Raw genomic sequence first — 21783 nt, 5'->3', positions numbered from 1 at the left:
TAGGGGATTTTAATTTTCCACATATAGATTGGGAATCCCATACTGTTGGGGGTCTAGATGGTGTAGAGTTTGTAAAATGTGTTCAGGAAAGTTTTCTAAATCAATATATAGAGGGACCAACCAGAGGGGATGCAATATTGGATCTCCTCTTAGGAAATGAGTTAGGACAAGTGACGGAAGTGTGTGTAGGGGAACACTTTGGTTCCAGTGATAATAACACCATTAATTTCAACTTGATCATGGACAAGGATAGATCTGGTCCTAGGGTTGAGGTTCTGAACTGGAAGAAGGCCAAATTTGAAGAAATGAGAAAGGATCTAAAAAGCGTGGATTGGGACAGGTTGTTCTCTGGCAAGGATGTGATCAGTAAGTGGGAAGCCTTCAAAGGAGAAATTTTGAGAGTGCAGAGCTTGTATGTTCCTGTCAGGATTAAAGGCAAAGTGAATAGGAATAAGGAACCTTGGTTCTCAAGGGATATTGCAACTCTGATAAAGAAGAAGATAGAGTTGTATGACATTTATAGGAAACAGAGAGTAAATAAGGTGCTCGAGGAGTATAAAAAGTGCAAGAAAATACTTAAGAAGGAAAGCAGGAGGGCTAAAAGAAGACATGAGGTGCCTTGGCAGTCAAAGTGAAGGATAACCCAAAGAGCTTTTACAGGTATATGAAGAGTAAAGGGATTGTAAGGGATAAAATTGGTCCTCTTGAAGATCAGAGTGGTTGGCTATGTGCGGAACCAAAAGAAATGGGGGAGATCTTAAATGGGTTTTTTGTGTCTTTATTTACTAAGGAAACTGGCCTGAAGTCTATGGAATTAAGGGAAACAAATAATGAGATCATGGAAACTGTACAGATTGAAAAGGAGGAAGTGCTTGCTATCTTGAGGCAAATTAAAGTGGATAAATCCCCAGGACCTAACAGGGTATTCCCTCGAACCTTGAAGGAGACTAGTGTTGAAATTGCAGGGGCCCTGGCAGATATATTTAAAATGTCGGTGTCTACGGGTGAGGTGCTGGAGGATTGGAGAATGGCTCATGTTGTTCCGTTGTTTAAAAAAGGATTGAAAAGTAATCCAGGAAATTATAGGCCAGTAAGTTTGATGTCGGTAGTGGGTAAGTTATTGGAGGGAGTACTAAGAGACAGAATCTACAAGCATTTGGATAGACAGGGACTTATTAGGGAGAGTCAACATGGAGGAGGTTACCAGGAAAGCGGGTGAAGGGAAGGCAGTGGATGTTGTCTACATGGACTTCAGTAAGGCCTTTGACAAGGTCCCGCATGGGAGGTTAGTTAGGAAAATTCAGTCGCTAGGTATACATGGAGAGGTGGTAAATTGGATTAGACGTTGGCTCAATGCAAGAAGCCAGAGTGGTAGTAGAGAATTGCTTCTCAGAGTGGAGGTCTGTGACTAGTGGTGTGCCACAGGGATCAGTGCTGGGTCCATTGTTATTTGTCATCTATATCAATGATCTGGATGATAATGTGGTAAATTGGATCAGCAAATTTGCTGATGATACAAAGATTGGAGGTGTAGTAGACAGTGAGGAAGGTTTTCAGAGCCTGCAGAGGGACTTGGACCAGCTGGAAAAATGGGCTGAAAAATGGCAGATGGAGTTTAATACAGACAAGTGTGAGGTATTGCACTTTGGAAGGACAAACCAATTTAGAACATACAGGGTAAATGGTAACGCACTGAGGAGTACAGTAGAACAGAGGGATCTGGGAATACAGATACAAAATTCCCTAAAAGTGGCGTCACAGGTAGATAGGGTCGTAAAGAGAGCTTTTGGTACATTGGCCTTTATTAATCAAAGTATTGAGTATAAGAGCTGGAATGTTATGATGAGGTTGTATCAGGCATTGGTGAGGCCGAATCTGGAGTATTGTGTTCAGTTTTGGTCACCAAATTACAGGAAGGATATAAATAAGGTTGAAAGAGTGCAGAGAAGGTTTACAAGGATGTTGCCAGGACTTGAGAAACTCAGTTACAGAGAAAGGTTGAATAGGTTAAGACTTTATTCTCTGGAGCGTAGAAGAATGAGGGGAGATTTGATAGAGGTATGTAAAATTATGATGGGTATAGATAGAGTGAATGCAAGCAGGCTTTTTCCAAGGGGAGAAAAAAAACAGAGGACATGGGGTAAGGATGGGGGGGGAGTATAAAGGGAACAATGGGGGGCGGCTTCTTCACACACAGAGTGGTGGGAGTGTGGAATGAGCTGCCAGACGAAGTGGTGAATGCGGGTTCTTTTTTAACATTTAAGAATAAATTGGACAGACACATGGATGGGAGGTGTATGGAGGGATATGGTCCATGTGCAGGTCAGTGGGATTTGGCAGAAGATGGTTCGGCACAGCCAAGAAGGGCCAAAAGGCCTGTTTCTGTGCTGTAGTTATTCTGTGATTTCGATGACAGGGAGGGAAGCAAAAGAGGTGGGAGCGTGGCGCTGCTGATCAGAGATAGTGTCATGGCTGCAGAAAAGGAGGATGTCATGGAGGGATTGTCTACTGAGTACAGCTGAAATGTGTGCAAATGTTCAGGGAATGTTTGCGTGGCATTCTGCACAGATACATTCCAATCAGACTTGGAAAGTATGGTAGGGTACAGGAACAATGGTGTACAAAGGCTGTTGAAAATCTCATCAAGAAGAAAAGAAAAGTTTACGAAAGGTTCAAAAAAAGTAGTTAATGATAGAGAGCTAGAAGATTATAAGGCTAGCAGGAAGGAGCTTTCTTTCTTTAATATTTTTATTGATTTTACATAAAAGAATACGGAGTACAGGAGGATATATTATATATCAATTGCAATATATTTAATTCACACTTATAGTCTCATTACCCTATATTCATGTAAATTAAATTGAATTGTAATATTGGAAAGTAATAATTTTATTATACAAAAAAATCTAAACCCACTTCCAAGAAAAGCTGTTTGGTAAAGAAAGATAAAGGAAAAAAATCCTTATCATATACTAAAACATTATTAGCCAACATCTGTACATAATAACAAAGCAGAGATTTTGAAAATAATTCAAAAATGGTCCCCACAATGTTAAAGTCTTGTCTAGATTCAGAAATTGAACAATGAATCTTCTCTAAATTTAAGCATGACATAACATCACTTAACCATTGAGCATGAGTAGGCGGAGCAACATTCTTCCACTTAAGCAACAATGCCCTCCTAGCTATAAGAGAAATAAAAGCCAAAATGTGCAAATCAGGTGTCTCCAAGATAATATCTTTTCCTTCAACAATACCGAATAAGGCAGTCAAAGGGTTAGATTTAAAATTGACTTTGAAAAGTACAGAAAAAGTTTGGAATATTTCCTTCCAATATTTTTCAAGACTCGGGCATGTCCAGAACATATGAAGCTTCTCCATTGTTACATCTGTCATAATAGGGAGATATATCCAAGTAAGAAGGAGACAGCTTATCTTTAGTCATGTGGGCCCTATGGACCACTTTAAACTGTAGGAGGGAATGATGGTCACATAATAGAAACATAGAAAATAGGTGCAGGAGTAGGCCATTCGGCCCTTCGAGCCTGCACCGCCATTTATTATGATCATGGCTGATCATCCAACTCAGAACCCTGCCCCAGCCTTCCCTCCATACCCCCTGACCCCTGTAGCCACAAGGGCCATATCTAACTCCCTCTTAAACATAGCCAATGAACTGGCCTCAACAGTTTGATGTGGCAGAGAATTCCACAGATTCACCACTCTCTGTGTGAAGAAGTTTTTCCTAATCTCGGTCCTAAAAGGCTTCCCCTCTATCCTCAAACTGTGACCCCTCGTTCTGGACTTCCCCAACATCGGGAACAATCTTCCTGCATCTAGCCTGTCCAATCCCTTTAGGATCTTATACGTTTCAATCAGATCCCCCCTCAATCTTCTAAATTCCAACGAGTACAAGCCCAGTTCATCCAGTCTTTCTTCATATGAAAGTCCTGCCATCCCAGGAATCAATCTGGTGAACCTTCTTTGTACTCCCTCTATGGCAAAGATGTCTTTCCTCAGATTAGGGGACCAAAACTGCACACAATACTCCAGGTGTGGTCTCACCAAGGCCTTGTACAACTGCAGTAGTACCTCCCTGCTCCTGTACTCGAATCCTCTCGCTATAAATGCCAGCATACCATTCGCCTTTTTCACTGCCTGCTGTACCTGCATGCCCACTTTCAATGACTGGTGTATAATGACACCCAGGTCTCGTTGCACCTCCCCTTTTCCTAATCAGCCACCATTCAGATAATAATCTGTTTTCCTATTTTTGCCACCAAAGTGGATAACTTCACATTTATCCACATTAAATTGCATCTGCCATGAGTTTGCCCACTCACCCAACCTATCCAAGTCACCCTGCATCCTCTTAGCATCCTCCTCACTGCTAACACTGCCACCCAGCTTCATGTCATCCGCAAACTTGGAGATGCTGCATTTAATTCCCTCATCCAAGTCATTAATATATATGTAAACAACTGGGGTCCCAGCACTGAGCCTTGCGGTACCCCACTAGTCACCGCCTGCCATTCTGAAAAGGTCCCGTTTATTCCCACTTTTTGCTTCCTGTCTGCTAACCAATTCTCCACCCACACCAATACTTTACCCCCAATACCGTGTGCTTTAAGTTTGCACACTAATCTCCTGTGTGGGACCTTGTCAAAAGCCTTTTGAAAATCCAAATATACCACATCCACTGGTTCTCCCCTATCCACTCTACTAGTTACATCCTCAAAAAATTCTATGAGATTCGTCAGACATGATTTTCCTTTCACAAATCCATGCTGACTTTGTCCGATCATTTCACCGCTTTCCAAATGTGCTGTTATCACATCCTTGATAACTGACTCCAGCAGTTTCCCCACCACCGACGTTAGGCTAACCGGTCTATAATTCCCCGGTTTCTCTCTCCCTCCTTTTTTAAAAAGTGGGGTTACATTAGCCACCTTCCAATCCTCAGGAACTAGTCCAGAATCTAACGAGTTTTGAAAAATTATCACTAATGCATCCACTATTTCTTGGGCTACTTCCTTAAGCACTCTGGGATGCAGACCATCTGGCCCTGGGGATTTATCTGCCTTCAATCCCTTCAACTTACCTAACACCACTTCCCTACTGACATGTGTTTCACTCAGTTCCTCCATCTCACTGGACCCTCTGTCCCTTACTATTTCTGGAAGATTATTTATGTCCTCCTTAGTGAAGACAGAACCAAAGTAATAATTCAATTGGTCTGCCATGTCCTTGCTCCCCATAATCAATTCACCTGTTTCTGTCTGCAGGGGACGTACATTTGTCTTTACCAGTCTTTTCCTTTTTACATATCTATAAAAGCTTTTACAGTCCGTTTTTATGTTCTCTGCCAGTTTTCTCTCATAATCTTTTTTCCCCTTCCTAATTAAGCTCCTTTGTCCTCCTCTGCTGAACTCTGAATTTCTCCCAGTCCTCAGGTGAGCCACTTTCTCTGGCTAATTTGTATGCTACTTCTTTGGAATTGATACAATCCCTAATTTCTCTTGTCAGCCACGGGTGCACTACCTTCCTTGATTTATTCTTTTGCCAAACTGGGATGAACAATTGTTGTAGTTCATCCATGCAACCTTTAAATGCTTGCCATTGCATATCCACCGTCAAATGATGAATAATGATGAGGTATTAACCAATTTTAAAAATTCATTCCAAGTTTCCTCAGACGTTGAAGTCTGTGAGTCTTGTTCCCAGAGATCTTTAATTTTGTCTAAAGGAGTGTTTCTGGTTCCCAACAACATACCATAAATATTAGGTATTGATCCATCATGAAAAGGTTTCAAATTAAAAATTAAAAATTACATCTAATAAATTCTTATCGGGACTTGTAGGAAATGTATGTGATTGAGATCGCAGAAAGTCTCTAGTTTGTAAATATCGAAAAAAGTGGGTTTTTGGTAAGCTATATTTAGCTGACAACCGCTCAGACGAAAAGAGACTTCCTCTAACAAACAAATTCTGGAAGCATTTAATACCCAGTCTATCCCAATTTTTGAAAACTACATCAGTCGTAGAAGGTTTAAAAAAATAGTTAGGAAAAATGGGACTTGAAAGAGAAAATCTCAATAAACCAAAATATTTTCTAAATTGTACCCAAATCATCAAAGTATGTTAATTACAAAACTATCAGTTAATTTACTTAAAAATAAAGGAATTGAGGATCCGAGATGAGAGATGATAGAAAATTTATTAACAGAGTTAGCTTCTAAAGAAACCCAAACCTGACGGTCCTCTTGGTTAATATAATATGACCAAAACGTGAGGTTCCGTGTATTGACTGCCCAGTAATAAAACCTAAAATTTGGTAAAGCTAAACCTTCATTCTTTTTAGCTTTTTGAAGATGAACTTTATTTAGTTGAGAAAGTTTATTTTTCCATATATATGATATGATAGAATCAAGAGAATCAAAATAGGATTTAGGAATAAAAATGGGTAAGGCCTGAAAAAGGTATAAAAATTTAGACAAGATAGTCATTTTAATGGAATTAATTCGACCAATCAACGATAATGAAAGGGGCGACCATTTTGATAGTGCCCTTTTTACGTAATTCAGTAGGATAAAAAAATTTGCTTTAAATAATTATTTATAATTCTTAGTAATTGTTACACCCAAATAAGTAAATTGATTTCTTACAATTTTAAAAGGAAGGTTAGTTTTAATTGATACCAAATTATTCAAAGGGAAAAGTTCACTCTTAAGAAAATTTAGTTTATATCCTGAAAACTGACCAAAACAGGAGAGTAGGGAAAGTACGGAAGGTAATGAAGTCTCAACATTAGAAATATAAAGCAGTAGGTCTTCAGCATAAAGGGAAACTTTGTGAATAGTACCTCTCCTTAAAATACCAGTGATATCATTAGTTCTCGAAAAACAATAGCTAAGGGTTCTAAGGCCAGATCAAAAAGCAAAGGTCTCAAAGGACAACCTGGTCTAGTTCTATGTTGAAGTTTAAGTGGTTTGGAATTCTAAGAGTTAGTAAGAACCTGAGCAGAGGGAGATAAATAAAGTAACTTAATCCATTGAATAAAATCTGGCCCAAAGTTAAATTTTTCTAAAGTTTTAAATAAATAATTCCATTTAACCCAATCGAAAGCTTTCTTATCATCTCAGGATATCACACATTCTGATATCTCTTTTAGAAGGAGAATAAATAACATTTAATAAATGACAAATATTAAAGTCGGAATATCGATTTTTAATAAATAGTCTGATTGTCAGAAATGATAGATGGTAAAATATTTTCAATCCTACTAGCCAAAACTTTGGATAGGATTTTAGTGTCAACATTAAGTAAGGCGATTGGTCTGTATGAAGAGCATTCAGTTGGGTTCTTACTCTTTTTAAGAGTAAGTGAAATAGAAGCTTCATTAAAAGATTGTGACAACCTACCCAACTTAAAGGAGTCCGAGAGGACTAAATATAAGTGAAGTATAAGCAATGAGGAAAAAGCCTTATAAAATTCTCCAGAAAATCCATCAGGACCCGGAGCCTTCCCCGAGTATGAACATACAGCCTCGGCAATTTCCTCATAAGAAATAGGTTGATCTAGCTTTTCAGTTATCATCAGAAAGTGTAGGGATGTTTAATTGGTCTAAGAAATTATTCATTACAGTATTATCTTTAGGAGGGGCAGAACTATAAAGTTTAGAATAAAATTCTCTAAAGGTATCATTTATTTCTAAATGATCAGTTGTCCTCTCACCATTAGCTTTACAAATTTCTTTAATTTGCAGTTTAGCTATAAAGGTTTTTAATTGGTTAGCCAATAATTTATCTGTTTTGGCTCCATGAATATAAAATTGACTTTTATGATAGGATTATGAAGACACCTAGTCCTTTTTTATTGTCATTTAATAATGTATGCATTAAGAAATGATACAATATTTCCTCCGGTGTGATATCACAAAACACAGGACAGACCAAGACTGAGAAAACTGACAAAACCACATAATTATAACATATAGTTACGACAGTGCAACAATACTATGACTTGATGAAGAAGTCCATGAGCACAGTAAAGTTCAAAGTCTCTCAAATGTCCCACATCTCACGTAGACAGGAGAAGGAAGAAAAACTCTCCCTGCCATCTTATCTTTCAGATCTTATCTTTTAGGAGTTGAATTTCAATTGGATATGTTTAAAGAAGATCATATTTAGTTTTAATTTCAACATGCCTTTTATATAAAGCAGGTTCTGGAGCCAAGGCATATGTTTGATCTAATTGTTTCAACTGATTAGCTAATTCAATTCTCCTCTATTAGCTTTTTTCTTAACAGTTGCAGTATAAGAAATAATTTGTCCTCTAATATAAGCCTTAAAGGCATCCCATATAATAAGACTAGAAGTCTCTTTCCGAGTATTCGCTTAAAAAAAGTAATTTGTCTCTCCAAAAGTTAAAAAAATTCCTTATCTAATAGGATTATCTATGGATTAAAACGTCAAAATTTGTTTATTTGAGGGAGACCAGGGAGATTAAAGATAAAAACACAGGAGCATGATCTAAGACAGCAATTTCTTTATATTCACAGGGTCAAACTAATGGAATCATTTGGCTGTCAATAAAAAAAATCAATCCTGGAATTCATGTTATGGACATGGGAAAAAACGAATACGCCTTATCTATTGGATGTAAGGAATGCCAGACATCAATATCACATTTAATTAGAAAAGATTGAATAAACAAGGCTGATTTACTAAATGTCACTGGTTTAGAAGATGATCGATCTAAAACTGGGTCTAACCAGCAGTTAAAATCTCCGCCCAAGACCAGTGAGTAAAGACTTAAATCTGGCAAAAGTGATAAAAATCGCTCAAAAAACCCTGGATCATCTATATTCAGGGCATGCAAATACCATTAATTTATTATCTAATTTTCATGATACTATAGCATAACACCCATTGCTATCAGACACTACTTTATGTTGAGCAAAAGAAACTGTCTTATAGAAACATAGAAACATAGAAAATAGGTGCAGGAGTAGGCCATTCGGCCCTTCGAGCCTGCACCGCCATTTATTATGATCATGGCTGATCATCCAACTCAGAACCCCGCCCCAGCCTTCTCTCCATACCCCCTGACCCCCGTAGCCACAAGGGCCATATCTAACTCCCTCTTAAATATAGCCAATGAACTGGCCTCAACAGTTTCCTGTGGCAGAGAATTCCACAGATTCACCACTCTCTGTGTGAAGAAGTTTTTCCTAATCTCGGTCCTAAAAGGCTTCCCCTCTATCCTCAAACTGTGACCCCTCGTTCTGGACTTCCCCAACATCGGGAACAATCTTCCTGCATCTAGCCTGTCCAATCCCTTTAGGATCTTATACGTTTCAATCAGATCCCCCTTCAATCTTCTAAATTCCAACGAGTACAAGCCCAATTCATCCAGTCTTTCTTCATATGAAAGTCCTGCCATCCCAGGAATCAATCTGGTGAACCTTCTTTGTACTCCCTCTATGGCAAAGATGTCTTTCCTCAGATTAGGGGACCAAAACTGCACACAATACTCCAGGTGTGGTCTCACCAAGGCCTTGTACAACTGCAGTAGTACCTCCCTGCTCCTGTACTCGAATCCTCTCGCTATAAATGCCAGCATACCATTCGCAAATTATCTATAAAACTCGAATCTTCCCTAGACTCATCCTGAAAGGAAGAATGAAATTTTAGCCATTTCCAATGACCAAAGAGGTGTAAATTATGAACGTGAGTTTCTTGTAAAGAAAAATTTAATTGGGACCTTAAATTTTTTAATGTAGGTAAATGTCTTATTCCGTTTCACAGGGTGGTTTAATCCTTTCACGTTAAAACTAAGTAAATTAATCGTATGATCCATTCTTAATACTACTTAAAAGAAAGATTAGAATAGTAACCTCTGGAATGTATATTAAATCCAAACAGTGAACTTTGAGATAGGGTAACCAGGCAACAAGTGTGGCTAAGAGACCAAAACAGCTTACAGAAAAGAAAACACCCAACCCTCCACCCCCCACCCAAAGTCAAAAAGCCGACCAATAGACAGTCGACAGCTAAACCTAATGACATTGCCCTCCCAAGAAAAACCTACTGGCATAGCTCAAAATAAATTTCCAAGGTTAACTGCATTCCAACCTAGACATTCCAACCTGGCAATGATCTTTGCATCATCAATGGGGATGGGGGAGGTTCTGGAGGATTAGAGGGTTGCAGATGTTGTTCCCTTATTCAAGAAAGGGAGTAGAGATAGCCCAGGAAATTATAGACCAATGAATCTTACTTCAGTGGTTGGTAAGTTGATGGAGAAGATCCTGAGAGGCAGGATTTATGAACATTTGAAGAGGCATAATATTAGGAAAAATCAGCATGGTTTTGTCAAAGGCAGGTTATGCCTTATGAGTCTGATTGAATTTTCTGAGGATGTGACTAAACACATTGATGAAGGTAGAGCCATAGATGTGGTATATATGGATTTTAGCAAGGCATTTGATAAGGTACCCCATGCCAGGCTTATTGAGAAAGTAAGCAGGCATGGGAGCCAAGGGGAGCCCAGTTTTGCATCCTATCAATGTCCCGCCGTAATCCCTGACAGCCCTCCACACTATCCACAGCACCTCCAACCTTTGTGTCATCCGCAATTTTACAAACCCATCGCTCCACTTCATCCAGGTCATTTATAAAAATCATGAAGAGAAGGGGTCCTGGAACAGATCCCTAAGGCGCACCACTGGTGACTGACCTCCATGCAGAATATGACCCGCCTACAACCACTCTTTACCTTCTGTGGGCAAGCCAGTTCTGGATCCACAAAGCAATGTCCCCTTGGATCCCATGCCTCCTTACTTACTCAATAAGCCTTGCATGGGGTACCTTTTCAAATGCTTTGCTGAAATTCATATATGCTACACCTACTGCTCCACCTTCATCAATGTGTTTAGTCACATCCTCAAAAAAGACAATCAGGCTCATAAGGCACGACCTGCCTTTGGCAAAACCATGCTGACTGTTCCTAATCATATTATGCCTCTCCAAATGTTTATAAATCCTGCTTCTCAGGATCTTCTCCATCAACTTACTGACCACTGAATAAGACTCACTGGTCTGTAATTTCCTGGACCATCTCTACTCCCTTTCTTGACTAATGGAACAACATCTGCAACCCTCTAATCCTCTGGAACCTCTCCTGTCCCCATTGATGACGCAAAGATCATCGCCAGAGGCTCAGCAATCTCCTCCCTCGCCTCCCACAGTAGCCTGGGGTACATCTCGTCTGGTCCCAGTGACTTATCCAACTTAATGCTTTCCAAAAGCTCCTGCAGATCCTCTTTCTTAAGCTCTACATGCTCAAACTTTTCAGTCCACTGTAAGTCATCCCTACAATCACCAAGATCCTTTTCCATAGTGAATACTGAAGCAAAGTACTTATTAAATAGCTCTGCTATCTCCTTTGCTTCCATACACACTTTTCCAGTGTCACACTTGATTGGTCCTGTTCTCTCATGTCTTATCCTCTTGCTCTTCACATACTTGTAGAATGCCTTGGGGCTTTCCTTAATCCCTGTCCGCCAAGGCCTTCGCATGGTCCCTTCTGGCTCTCCTAATTTCTTTCTTAAGCTGCTTCCTGCTAGCCTTATAACCTTCTATATCACTTTTTGAATCTTTCGTAAGCTCTTCTTCTTGACTAGACTTATAACAGCCTTCGTACACCACTGTTCCTGTGCCCTACTATCCTTTCCCTGTCTCAATATAGTGTTAATGGTAAGATTCTTGTTGGTGTGGAGGATCAGAGAGATCTTGCGGTCCAAGTCCATTGGACACTCAAAGCTGCTGTGCAGGTTGACTCTGTCGTTAAGAAGGCATACGGTGCATTGGCCTTCGTCAACCGTGGGATTGAGTTTAAGTGCCGAGAAGTAATGTTGCAGCCATATAGGACCCTGGTCAGACCCGACTTGGAGTACTGTGCTCAGTTCTGGTCACCTCACTGCAGAAATAATGTATAGAAAGAGTGCAGAAGAGATTTACAAAGATGTTGCCTTGATTGGGGAGCATGCCTTATGAGAATAAGTTGAGTGAACTTGGCCTTTTCTCCTTGGAGTGACGGAGGTTGACAGGTGACCTGATAGAGGTGTATAAGATGATGAGAGGTATTGATCATGTGGATAGTCAGAAGCTTTTTCCCAGAACTGAAATAGCTATCATGAGAGGGCACAGTTTTGAGGTGCTTTGAAGTAGGTACAAAGAAGATGTCAGGGGTAAGTTTCTTACGCAGAGAGTGGTGAGTGTATGGAATGGGCTGCCGACAATGGTGGTGGAGGCGGATACGATAGGGTCTTTTAAGATACTCCTGGATAGGTACGTGGAGCTTAGAAAAATAGAGGGCTGTTGGTAAGCCTAGGTAGTTCTAAGGTAGGGACATGTTTGGTTCAGATTTGTGGGCCGAAGGGCCTATATTGTGCTGTGGGTTTTCTATGTTTCTATGACCACTTGTACAATAAGATGGACTCTTGGCATCACAATTTACCTTATTGCGATCATGGACTTTTTTGTTGACCAGTGTATTTCTGGGTCTGTCCAAATAATGACTATAATGCTCACATTACAACACCTTTAATTCTAAGTTTCATTATTTAATTTTATTTCAACACAAGAAATAAATGAATAAAAGTTGACTGTTGCACGCAGTGTTAAGACTGGGGCTGAATACTTTCTGCTAGTTCCCTGAAATTTGGCTCGTAACTAGACAGGCAGTCTGTGAGGTGTCTGTCAGTAAGACAGCTCCTGTACTTAGATTTAATAACTTTCATCTATGAAAATGCGATTTCACACAGAAAGTTGACCCGAAGTAGGCACTGACTTTTACTGCACATGCTATGAGATGAGGAAGCTTCAACCTGCTGACAAGCCCCCAAAAGTCACCGTCCCTTGATCTTGCTTTAAGCTTGATGTCATTTTGCAAATTGGTTATTTTCCATTTCAATATCACTTGGCACACCAAATACTTGCTGAAATTTGGCTGCTATCTGTTCTATATTGATCGGCAGAAATGGGTTTGAAATAAATGCAGCAATATCTTTCATGACGTTTAACTCCCCAAAACGCCGATCGAACTCTATTGCCAGTTTGTCTAGGTAAGCACAGTACTGCTCAGGGCAAAAAGCATTTTTTTGTCTTAATGGCCTGTAACATTTTCTCCAAGTTGGGGAAGTGTGTCAGCCTCTCGTTCTTTAAATTTGAAATCCAAATACCGAGCTTGCCCTTAAACGCATTTACTGCGCTTATCGTGTGGGGCAGGTGTCGGTCTTTTCCCATGAGCTCGTTGTTAAGTGCGTTTAATTTAGCCATTAGGTCTGTCAGAAACCCTAAATCCAATAGCCAGGCATCATCTGACAGTTCCTTGTCCTCCTCGTTTCTTGTCAAGAAAAATCTTTATCTCAGGCAGCAAGTCAAGAAATCATTGTAGCACTTTGCCGCGACTCAACCACGGAACATCAGCATGAAGAATTATGTCTCTGTAAGCTGCGTCAAGCTCATCCAATAACGCCTTGAATAAGTGTTGCTGAAGCGCTTTTGCTTGAATCAAGTTTATCAGTTTGACCACCAGTGTCATTACATGAGAAAAGTCCACGACCTTCTCAGCCAAGGTCTGCTGGTGAATCACACAGTGATAATCCAGGAAGCTGGGAAAATGAGGGTCATTACGACACAGTGCTATAAAACCAACGCGCACACCGTGCATTGCTGGGGCCCCATCAGTAGTAAATGCCACCAGTTTGTGAATGGGGATGTCATTTTCACGGATATATTTTTTAAACTCATTGTAAATATCCTCACCTCTCGTTCTCTCCTTTAATTGCGAAAGAGTGAGGAAGTCCTCCTTTGTTGTAAAATCCTGGAAAGCCATTCTGACAAATACAACAAGCTGAGCTGTTTGCATTACTTCCAGGGATTCATCGAACTACAGTGAAAAATATTCACAGAGTGACAAGTCCTTTAACACTTGTCGATCCACATCCTCTGACAGTGACTCTACCCTCCTTGTCACTGTTGCAGGGCCAAGCGGTATATTATGTATTGCGGTTGTGATGTCGTTTTTGTTTTTAATGTCATTAAAAACAGTCTCTGTGGTAATGGCCATAGCTTCCTTGAATAAATCGCCCTCTGTAAAAGGCTTCTTGTGTTTAGCCAAAAGGTGACTTACACGAAATGATGCTTCAATAGCAGCCTTATTTTGAGCAGCGTGTTTTGTGAGATTGCTGGGCCTTCAACCCCGATTTCAGCTCCTCAACTTTCCTGGCATGGATTGCGCTCTTTTGGGGGGGGTAGGTGTCTTTAAACTTCTGGTGGTTGGTGTTGTGCCGCTCTTTTAGTCAGTGCTTGTGTTTGGTGGCACAACATACATACACACTTGTCTTTCACCAAGGTAAATAGAAATTCCTCTTCCCATTCTGGATGGAAGTTGTACGTTTTCGCCTTCTTTCGTGGAGCCTCCGCCATGCTAGCTAGCTACCTTGCAGGATATCACCAGCGAGTGCCATATATTGATGTTTGCGACAGTCTGTACTCTTATCTAATCTAATTGGTCACTTAGATGCAGCATAAGCTACGCTGAAAAAAATACAACAGCTAAATCAAAAGAAAGAGGTGCTAACTTTTCAGAAAAATCTAAAATTAATGCTAATTACTAGCAGACTATCCGAAATGCTAAATATGAATTCACGCTCTCAAAGGCAAAAAATTTGAAAGAAAGAAAGAACAGTACAACTGATCAAACTTTTGCATAACTGACGTAATATAAATAGCAGCATAATAGAGTCAAAACCGATTAAAGTTGATCAAATTTTAGTTGTTATGAATGCATAAGTGAGTCACTTTTACCCACACGTGTTGTATTCTTTCGCCATTGGACAGTTTGCCCGTTTGTTCATTTATGTTTAAGATAAATGAAGCTCTCCACACTCCATGGAAATTTGACAGACAGAGGCAATAGTCACATGATGTCAGCACACATGTGACGCACAATGCTGGACAGTGGAAAGAGAGAAACACAATAACCAGGGAAAGCAACTAAGTGTGGGTTAAAAACGACTCACATATGTGCTCTAGGGGTAAAATTTGCTTTTGCATCAAAAGGTTTATCAGGCATAATGTATTTGTGTATTTATTTTTCTTTCTTTTTCTGGATCTGCTGGGAAAGTCTCAAAGATTGACCGGTTGATCACGATCGACTGTTTGGCGACCACTACCCTAAAGGTTAATTTGCAGGTTGAGTCAGTGCAGTGAGGAAGGCAAATGGCAAATGCGATGTTAGCATTCATTTCAAGAGGACCAGAATATAAAAGCAAGGATGTAATATTGAGACTTTATAAAGCACTGGTGAGGCCTCACTTGGAGTATTGTGAGCAGTTTTGGGCCCTTTTTCTTTGGAAGGATGTGCTGAAACTGGAGAGGGTTCAAAGGAAGTTCATGTAAATGATTCAGGATTGAATGGCTTGTCATATGAAGAGCATTTGATGCTCTGGGCCTGTATTCACTAGAATGAGGGGTGACCTCATTGAAGCCTATTGCATGGTGCAAGAGCTTGATAGAGTGGATGTGGAGAGGATGCTTCTTGTGCTGGGAGATTCTTAAGACCAGAGGACACAGCCTCAGAATATAGGGGCATCCTTTTAGAACAGAGAATTTCTTTAGCCAGAGTGGTGAATCTGTGAAATTCTTTGCCCCAGGCGTCTGTGGTGGCAAACTCTTCATGTATTTTTAATGCCGAGGTAGATAGATTCTTGATTAGCCAGGGCATGAAGTGATATTGGGGGGGTGAAGCCAGGAGATTGGGGCTGAGAGGAAAATTGAATTAGCCATGGTGAAATGGCAGAACAGACTCGATGGGCCAAATGGCCTAAGTCTGCTCCTATATCTTATGGTCTAATTTTAAAGTACTCACCCACTTAGACTATTAAGATTGCTGGCTACACGATGGGTTGCACAAAGGTATGTCGCTCCTGACACCAAATATTGTGTGAATGAAATCACTGGAGAAAAGTACTGGTAGCTACGAAGCAGCTTCTTTATTTGATAAAACAAGGTACAGCAGGTATCGTATGGAGACACTTTCGGTCGAGAGGTGTGCCTTTGCCCAGCACTACACGCATTTTATGTGCTAAAGGACAAAGAAAATTCAGGACAATTCAAACAAATCCATAGCTACAATCTTCCCACCATCACACCCAGAGCAAGTGTTAATCACTGTCACATCCATGCAGTGGAATGTGGATTGGACTCATGCACCTGCAGGCATCAGTTAAATGCCTGTTTCCCAGTCTGTGAACCTATTGTTCAGAGCTGCATTAAAATCAAATCCAGAAGTAAAGACTGGTGGTGAAACAATTTGAAGAATGTAAATGTGCTGACCCAAAAAATCGCACTAACGTGGGTACAAAAAAATTGACATTAACTAAAACTTGTGAGAGCAGTTGTTTATGCTCCCTTTCCCTTCCCCAGATTTCAGTGTTAGGCAGGATAATGCTTTAGCCAAAGTTGGGAACAGTCCTTGCTTTTTATTGTCTATGGTGCACCAGACCCTCGAGTGAGCACAGAAGAGATTCTGACAGCTGGGCTGAGACCTGAGTGTGTTCATTTGATTGCTAGAAGTGCTTGTAAACCCAAGAGATTTTGCAGATGCTGGATATCCAGAGCAACACACACAGTCTTACCTGCTGAGTTCATAGAATACATTGAATAGTACAGTACAGTACAGGCCCACAATGTTCTGCTGACCCTTAAACCCTGCCTCCCATAGAACCCCCTCACCTTAAATTCCTCCTTATACCTGTCTAGTAGTCTCTTAAATTTCACTAGTGTATCTGCCTCCACCACTGACTCAGGCAGTGCATTCTATGCACCAACCACTCTCTGAGTAAAAAACCTTCCTCTAATATCCTCCTTGAACTTCCCACCCCTTACCTTAAAGCCATGTCCTCTTGTATTGAGCAGTGGTGCCCCGGGGAAGAGACGCTGGCTGTCCACTCTATCTATTCCTCTTAATATCTTGTATATCTTTATCATGTCCCCTCTCATCCTCCTTCTCTCCAAAGAGTAAAGCCCTAGCTCCCTTAATCTCTGATCATAATCCATACTCTCTAAAGCAGGCAGCATCCTGGTAAATCTCCTCTGCACCCTTTCCGATGCTTCCACATCCTTCCTATAGTGAGGCAACCAGAACTGGACACAGTACTCCCAAGTGTGGCCTAACCAGAGTTTTATAGAGCTGCATCATTACCTCGCGACTCTTAAACTCTTTCCCTCGACTTATGAAAGCTAACACCCCATAAACTGTCTTAACTACCCTATCTGCCTGTGAGGCAACTTTCAGGGATCTGTTGACGTACCCCCAGATCCCTCTGCTCCTCCACACTACCAAGTATCCTGCCATTTACTTTGTACTCTTCCTTGGAGTTTGTCCTTCCAAAGTGTACCACCTCACACTTCTCCAGGTTGAACTCCATCTGCCACTTCTCAGCCCACTTTTGCATCCTATCAATGTCTCTCTGCAATCTTCGACAATCCTCCACATTATCCACAACACCACCACCAACCTTTGTGTCGTCTGCAAACTTGCCACCCCACCCTTCTACCCCCACATCCAGGTTGTTAATAAAAATCACGAGACGTAGAGGTCCCAGAACCGATCCTTGTGGGACACCACTAGTCACAACCCTCCAATCTGAATGTACTCCCTCTTCCACAACCCTCTGCTTTCTGCAGGCAAGCCAATTCTGAATCCACCTGGCCAAACTTCCCTGGATCCCATGCCTTCTGACTTTTTGAGTAAGCCTACCGTGTAGAACCTTGTCAAATGCCTTACTAAAATCCATGTAGATCTCATCCACTGCACTACCCTCATCTATATGCCTGGTCACCACCTCAAAGAACTCTATCAGGCTTGTTAGACACAATCTGCCCTTCACAAAGCCATGCTAACTGTCCCTGATCATGAAGCCCTCCCTCCTGCACCAACTTCTTAGCCATGTATTTAGCTGCATTATCTTCCTATTTCTAGCCCCACTAGCATGTGGCATGGGTAGCAAACCTGAGATTGCAACCCTGGAGGTCCTGTCCTTCAACTTTGCACCTAACTCCTTAAACTCTCTTTGCAGGACCTCCTCCTGCTTCCTATCCACGTCATTGGTTCCTACATGGACCATGACATCTGGCTGCTCACCCTCCCTCTTGAGAACACTGAGAACTCAATATGAGATATCACGGACCCTGGCACCAGGGAGGCAGACCACAGACCATCCGGGATTCTCGATCTCTCCCACAGAACCTCTTACCTGTCCCCCTAACTATCGAGTTCCCTATCACTACTGCTCTCCTCTTTTCCCTCCCTCGCTTCTGAATTGAGGGTCCAATCTTGGTGCCAGAGATGCAACCACTACAACTTGTCCCTGGTAGGTCATCCCCACCAACAGTATACTTATTATTGATGGGAACGGCCACAGGGGTGCTCTTCTCATTCTGTCTATTCCCCTTCCCTCTCCTGACAGTCGCCCAGCTACCTGTCTCCTGACTTTTAGGGGTGAAAAATCTCCCTGAAACTCCTGTCTATTTCTGCCTCTGCCTCATGAATGATCCGAAATTCATCCAGCTCCAGCTCCAGTTCCCTAACTTGGTTTGTCAGGAGCTGCAGCTGGATGCACCTTTTCCAGCATTTTGTGTGTGTTGCCAGAAGCACTTTGTGACTTCCCATACAAAGCAGAGATACGAGAGGCAGAGAGGGTAGATGATAGTTGTACCTTGAAGAGAGATGTGCCTTGCTGTGAAATGGGGGTGAGACTGGAATCGGATTTATTATCACTGTCGTACGATGTGAAATGTGTTGTGATGATTTTACTGGCTGTTCTGAAACTAAGATGTCTTCATATTACTTCTCCACTTTTGGGTGTTCCTTTCAGGGAGGCTGATGCTGGAGACAGTGATGAGATTGTGGCCTTTGCCTTTTCTCCCTCGGGAACCTATCTTGCTGTGAGTGCAGACAACAAGCAGCTGATCCTGTTTCGGACGAGACCATGGCAGTGCCTTAGTGTGCGGTAAGATTGGCAAAAAAAGTGCCCTCCCTTGCATCTGTGCTCTTGCTCCTCTCTCAAGCATGTACATCTTGCTTCTCTGATTCTATAGATATGCTGTTCGTCGATCCACCTCCCTTGCAATTACTGCAGGCGAGGACCAGATCTTACTCGCTGACAAATCCGGGGATGTTTACAGCTTCTCCATCCAGGATCCACAGAGTCCAGGGCAACTGCAGCTTGGACACCTCTCCATGCTGTTGGCAGTGGTGAGCATATGGGTTCGGGCTGGATGGAGGGGAGCTGCTGGGATGTCCACCGAGGATACTGGGCAGATATGCTGCATTTATATGTAAATTGCGTCAAGCAGGTGGGCTCAGTGCCTACATTAGTATGCTCACCGTGTATTGGCACGAGGAAAAAATGCTTGGCTCAGTGACAAGTTAGAGCATTTGAAGGCCGAGGGTCAGGGTCTTGCACCTTCTGTTGACACTTGGGGATAATGATTGCCTCTCAGGACTCAAGGCAGAGTTGAATTTATTGTCACATGCATAAGTATGGACAGGCCATATAGCACTGCCCTTCAGCCCATGTCATCTGTGCTGACCTGTTTTCTGCCTAGTCCCGTCAAACTGCACTCAAACCGAGTCCTCCATATTCCTCTCGTCCATGTACCTGCCCAGACGTTTCTTAAATGTTATCATTGAACCTACATTCACTACTATTGCTGGGAGCTTGTTCCACACTCAGGCATGAAGTTGTTCCCCTTAAAAATTTCACATCTCACCCTAAAACTATGATGTTTGGTCCTAGTCTCACCCATCCTCAGTGGAGAAAGCTTGCACAAGTTCACCGTATCTATTCCCATCATAAATCTGTGCACCTCTATGAGATTTCCCTTCATTCTCCTGTGCTCCAGGGAACATAATCCTAATCTATTCAACCTGTCCCTGTCACTTAAGTCCTCACCTTCTGACAACATCTGTGTGTATTTGCTTTGTATTCTTTCAAGTTTATTTATATCTTTCCTTTAGGTACAGGTGACCAGAACTGCATACAATAGTGTAAATTTGACCTCGCCAATGTCTAGTACAACTTCAACATAAAATCCAAACTCGTGTACCTGGTGCTCTAATTTATGAAGTCCAATGTGCCAAATGTGGGTGGCAGGGTGGAGATACATCTCTATCAAAGGAGGTGAAGCTGCTTCTTCCCTCTGCTAGCCTGCAGATCACCCTTGGGATCCCTTCCCCTGAGCAGGGTCACATCAAGCCATGCGAGTAGGTGGTGGATGGTCATATGAGTATCTGGTGCACATCACAAGTCCTGGTTATGCGACCACTGATGCCAGGCAGATAATCACTGAAGAGTGTTGATAATGGCTGGGATCGTCCTTGTAAAGGCACTGCCCAGAAGAAGGCAATGGCAAACCACTTCTGTAGAAATTTGCGAAGACTACGATTGCCCACTGTCATACAACACAACACATGATGATGATGAATGGGCCAAAAGTTGTTTTAAAGACTTTATTTATCTGTGATGCAACTTTCGAGGAATTATGGATCTGTATTCCCAGATCCCTCTGTCCTACTGCACTCTTCAGTGCCCTACCATTTACTGTGCAAGTCCGACCATGGTTTGTCCTCTCAAAATGCAACACCTCAAACGTGTCTGCATTAAATGCCATCTATTATTCTTCAGCCCATTCTTCCAGCTGGTCCAGATCCTGCTGCAAGCTTTGGAAGTCTTCCTCGCTACCCTCAATCTTGGCGCAATGAATAACTAAACTACAGCCCCGAATATGGTCTGCTGCCCCCACCACCACCAAAGTCTTGGCACAATGAGTGTCACGGCCTTATAGCATTCACAAAAAAGCCATACGTTATATAGAATGTTCATAAGGGAAAACAATTAGAGTCCATTTTAGTGCAAAGTGGTTGTAGTGTGGTAGTGGTTGGAGTTTTGCTATTTGGCTCAAGACCCAAATGGTTCAAGGGTAGCAGCTGGTTTTAAAGCTGGTGGTGTGGGATATCAGGCTTTTGTAGCTCCTGCCTGATGATTGCTGCAAAAAGATGGCATGGACCTGGCAGTACCTCCTGTTGATACTACCAGTGCTGAGGTGGGATGTGCCTGTGAAGTACTGGGCAGTGTCCACTGCTTCCTGCAGCTTTTTATTTTCCTGTGCATTTGAATTATCATACCAGCCATGATTCACCAGTCAGGATACTTTCAACAGTATATCTGAAGACCAGGGATTCCTAACCTGGGGTTCAGTAGACCCCTTAGTGAATGATAACAGTTCATGGTATAAAAAAGGGTTGGGAACTCCTGCTGTAGAGTTTTGTTAGTGTTAATAGAGGGTGGCCTACTTTCCTCATGATTACCCCTGTATGCTGGATTCAGGACCATAAGACGTAGCAGCAGAATTAGGCCCACCAGCCCATTCTCTACCATTCCTTCCAGGCTGATCCCGGATACCACTCAACGCTATACACCTGTCTTCTTGCCTTATCTGTTTGAAGCCCTGACCGAACAGTAAATGATCATCTTCCACCTTAAATATATGCATGGGCTGGGCCTCCACCACAGTCTGTGGCCGAGCATTCCACGGATTTACTTCTCTGGCTAAAAAATGTCCTCCTTACCTCTGTTCTAAAAGATCACCTCTCAGTTTTGAAGTTGTGCCCGCTAGTTCTGGATATCCACAGAATAGGAAATATGCT

At 41.8% G+C, this 21783-nt stretch overlaps 1 protein-coding gene across 2 annotated transcripts in view; it reads left to right on the top strand.

Annotated features, from left to right (window-relative positions):
• The window catches only part of wdr4 (WD repeat domain 4), a 67648-nt gene that overhangs the window by 5520 nt on the left and 40345 nt on the right, over positions 1 to 21783 (top strand). For both annotated transcript variants that reach the window (XM_063050185.1, XM_063050184.1), the window contains exons 3-4: positions 18950 to 19084; positions 19173 to 19329. In XM_063050185.1, coding sequence (XP_062906255.1) covers positions 18950 to 19084; positions 19173 to 19329 — 292 coding nt within the window. The remainder of the gene's footprint in view (positions 1 to 18949; positions 19085 to 19172; positions 19330 to 21783) is intronic.

The sequence above is a fragment of the Mobula hypostoma genome, chromosome 6 (genome assembly GCF_963921235.1).
Source record: "Mobula hypostoma chromosome 6, sMobHyp1.1, whole genome shotgun sequence".
Taxonomy (NCBI): Eukaryota; Metazoa; Chordata; class Chondrichthyes; order Myliobatiformes; family Myliobatidae; genus Mobula; species Mobula hypostoma.
Note: the sequence above shows the minus strand (reverse complement) of the source record. Positions and strands in the feature narration are given on the sequence as shown.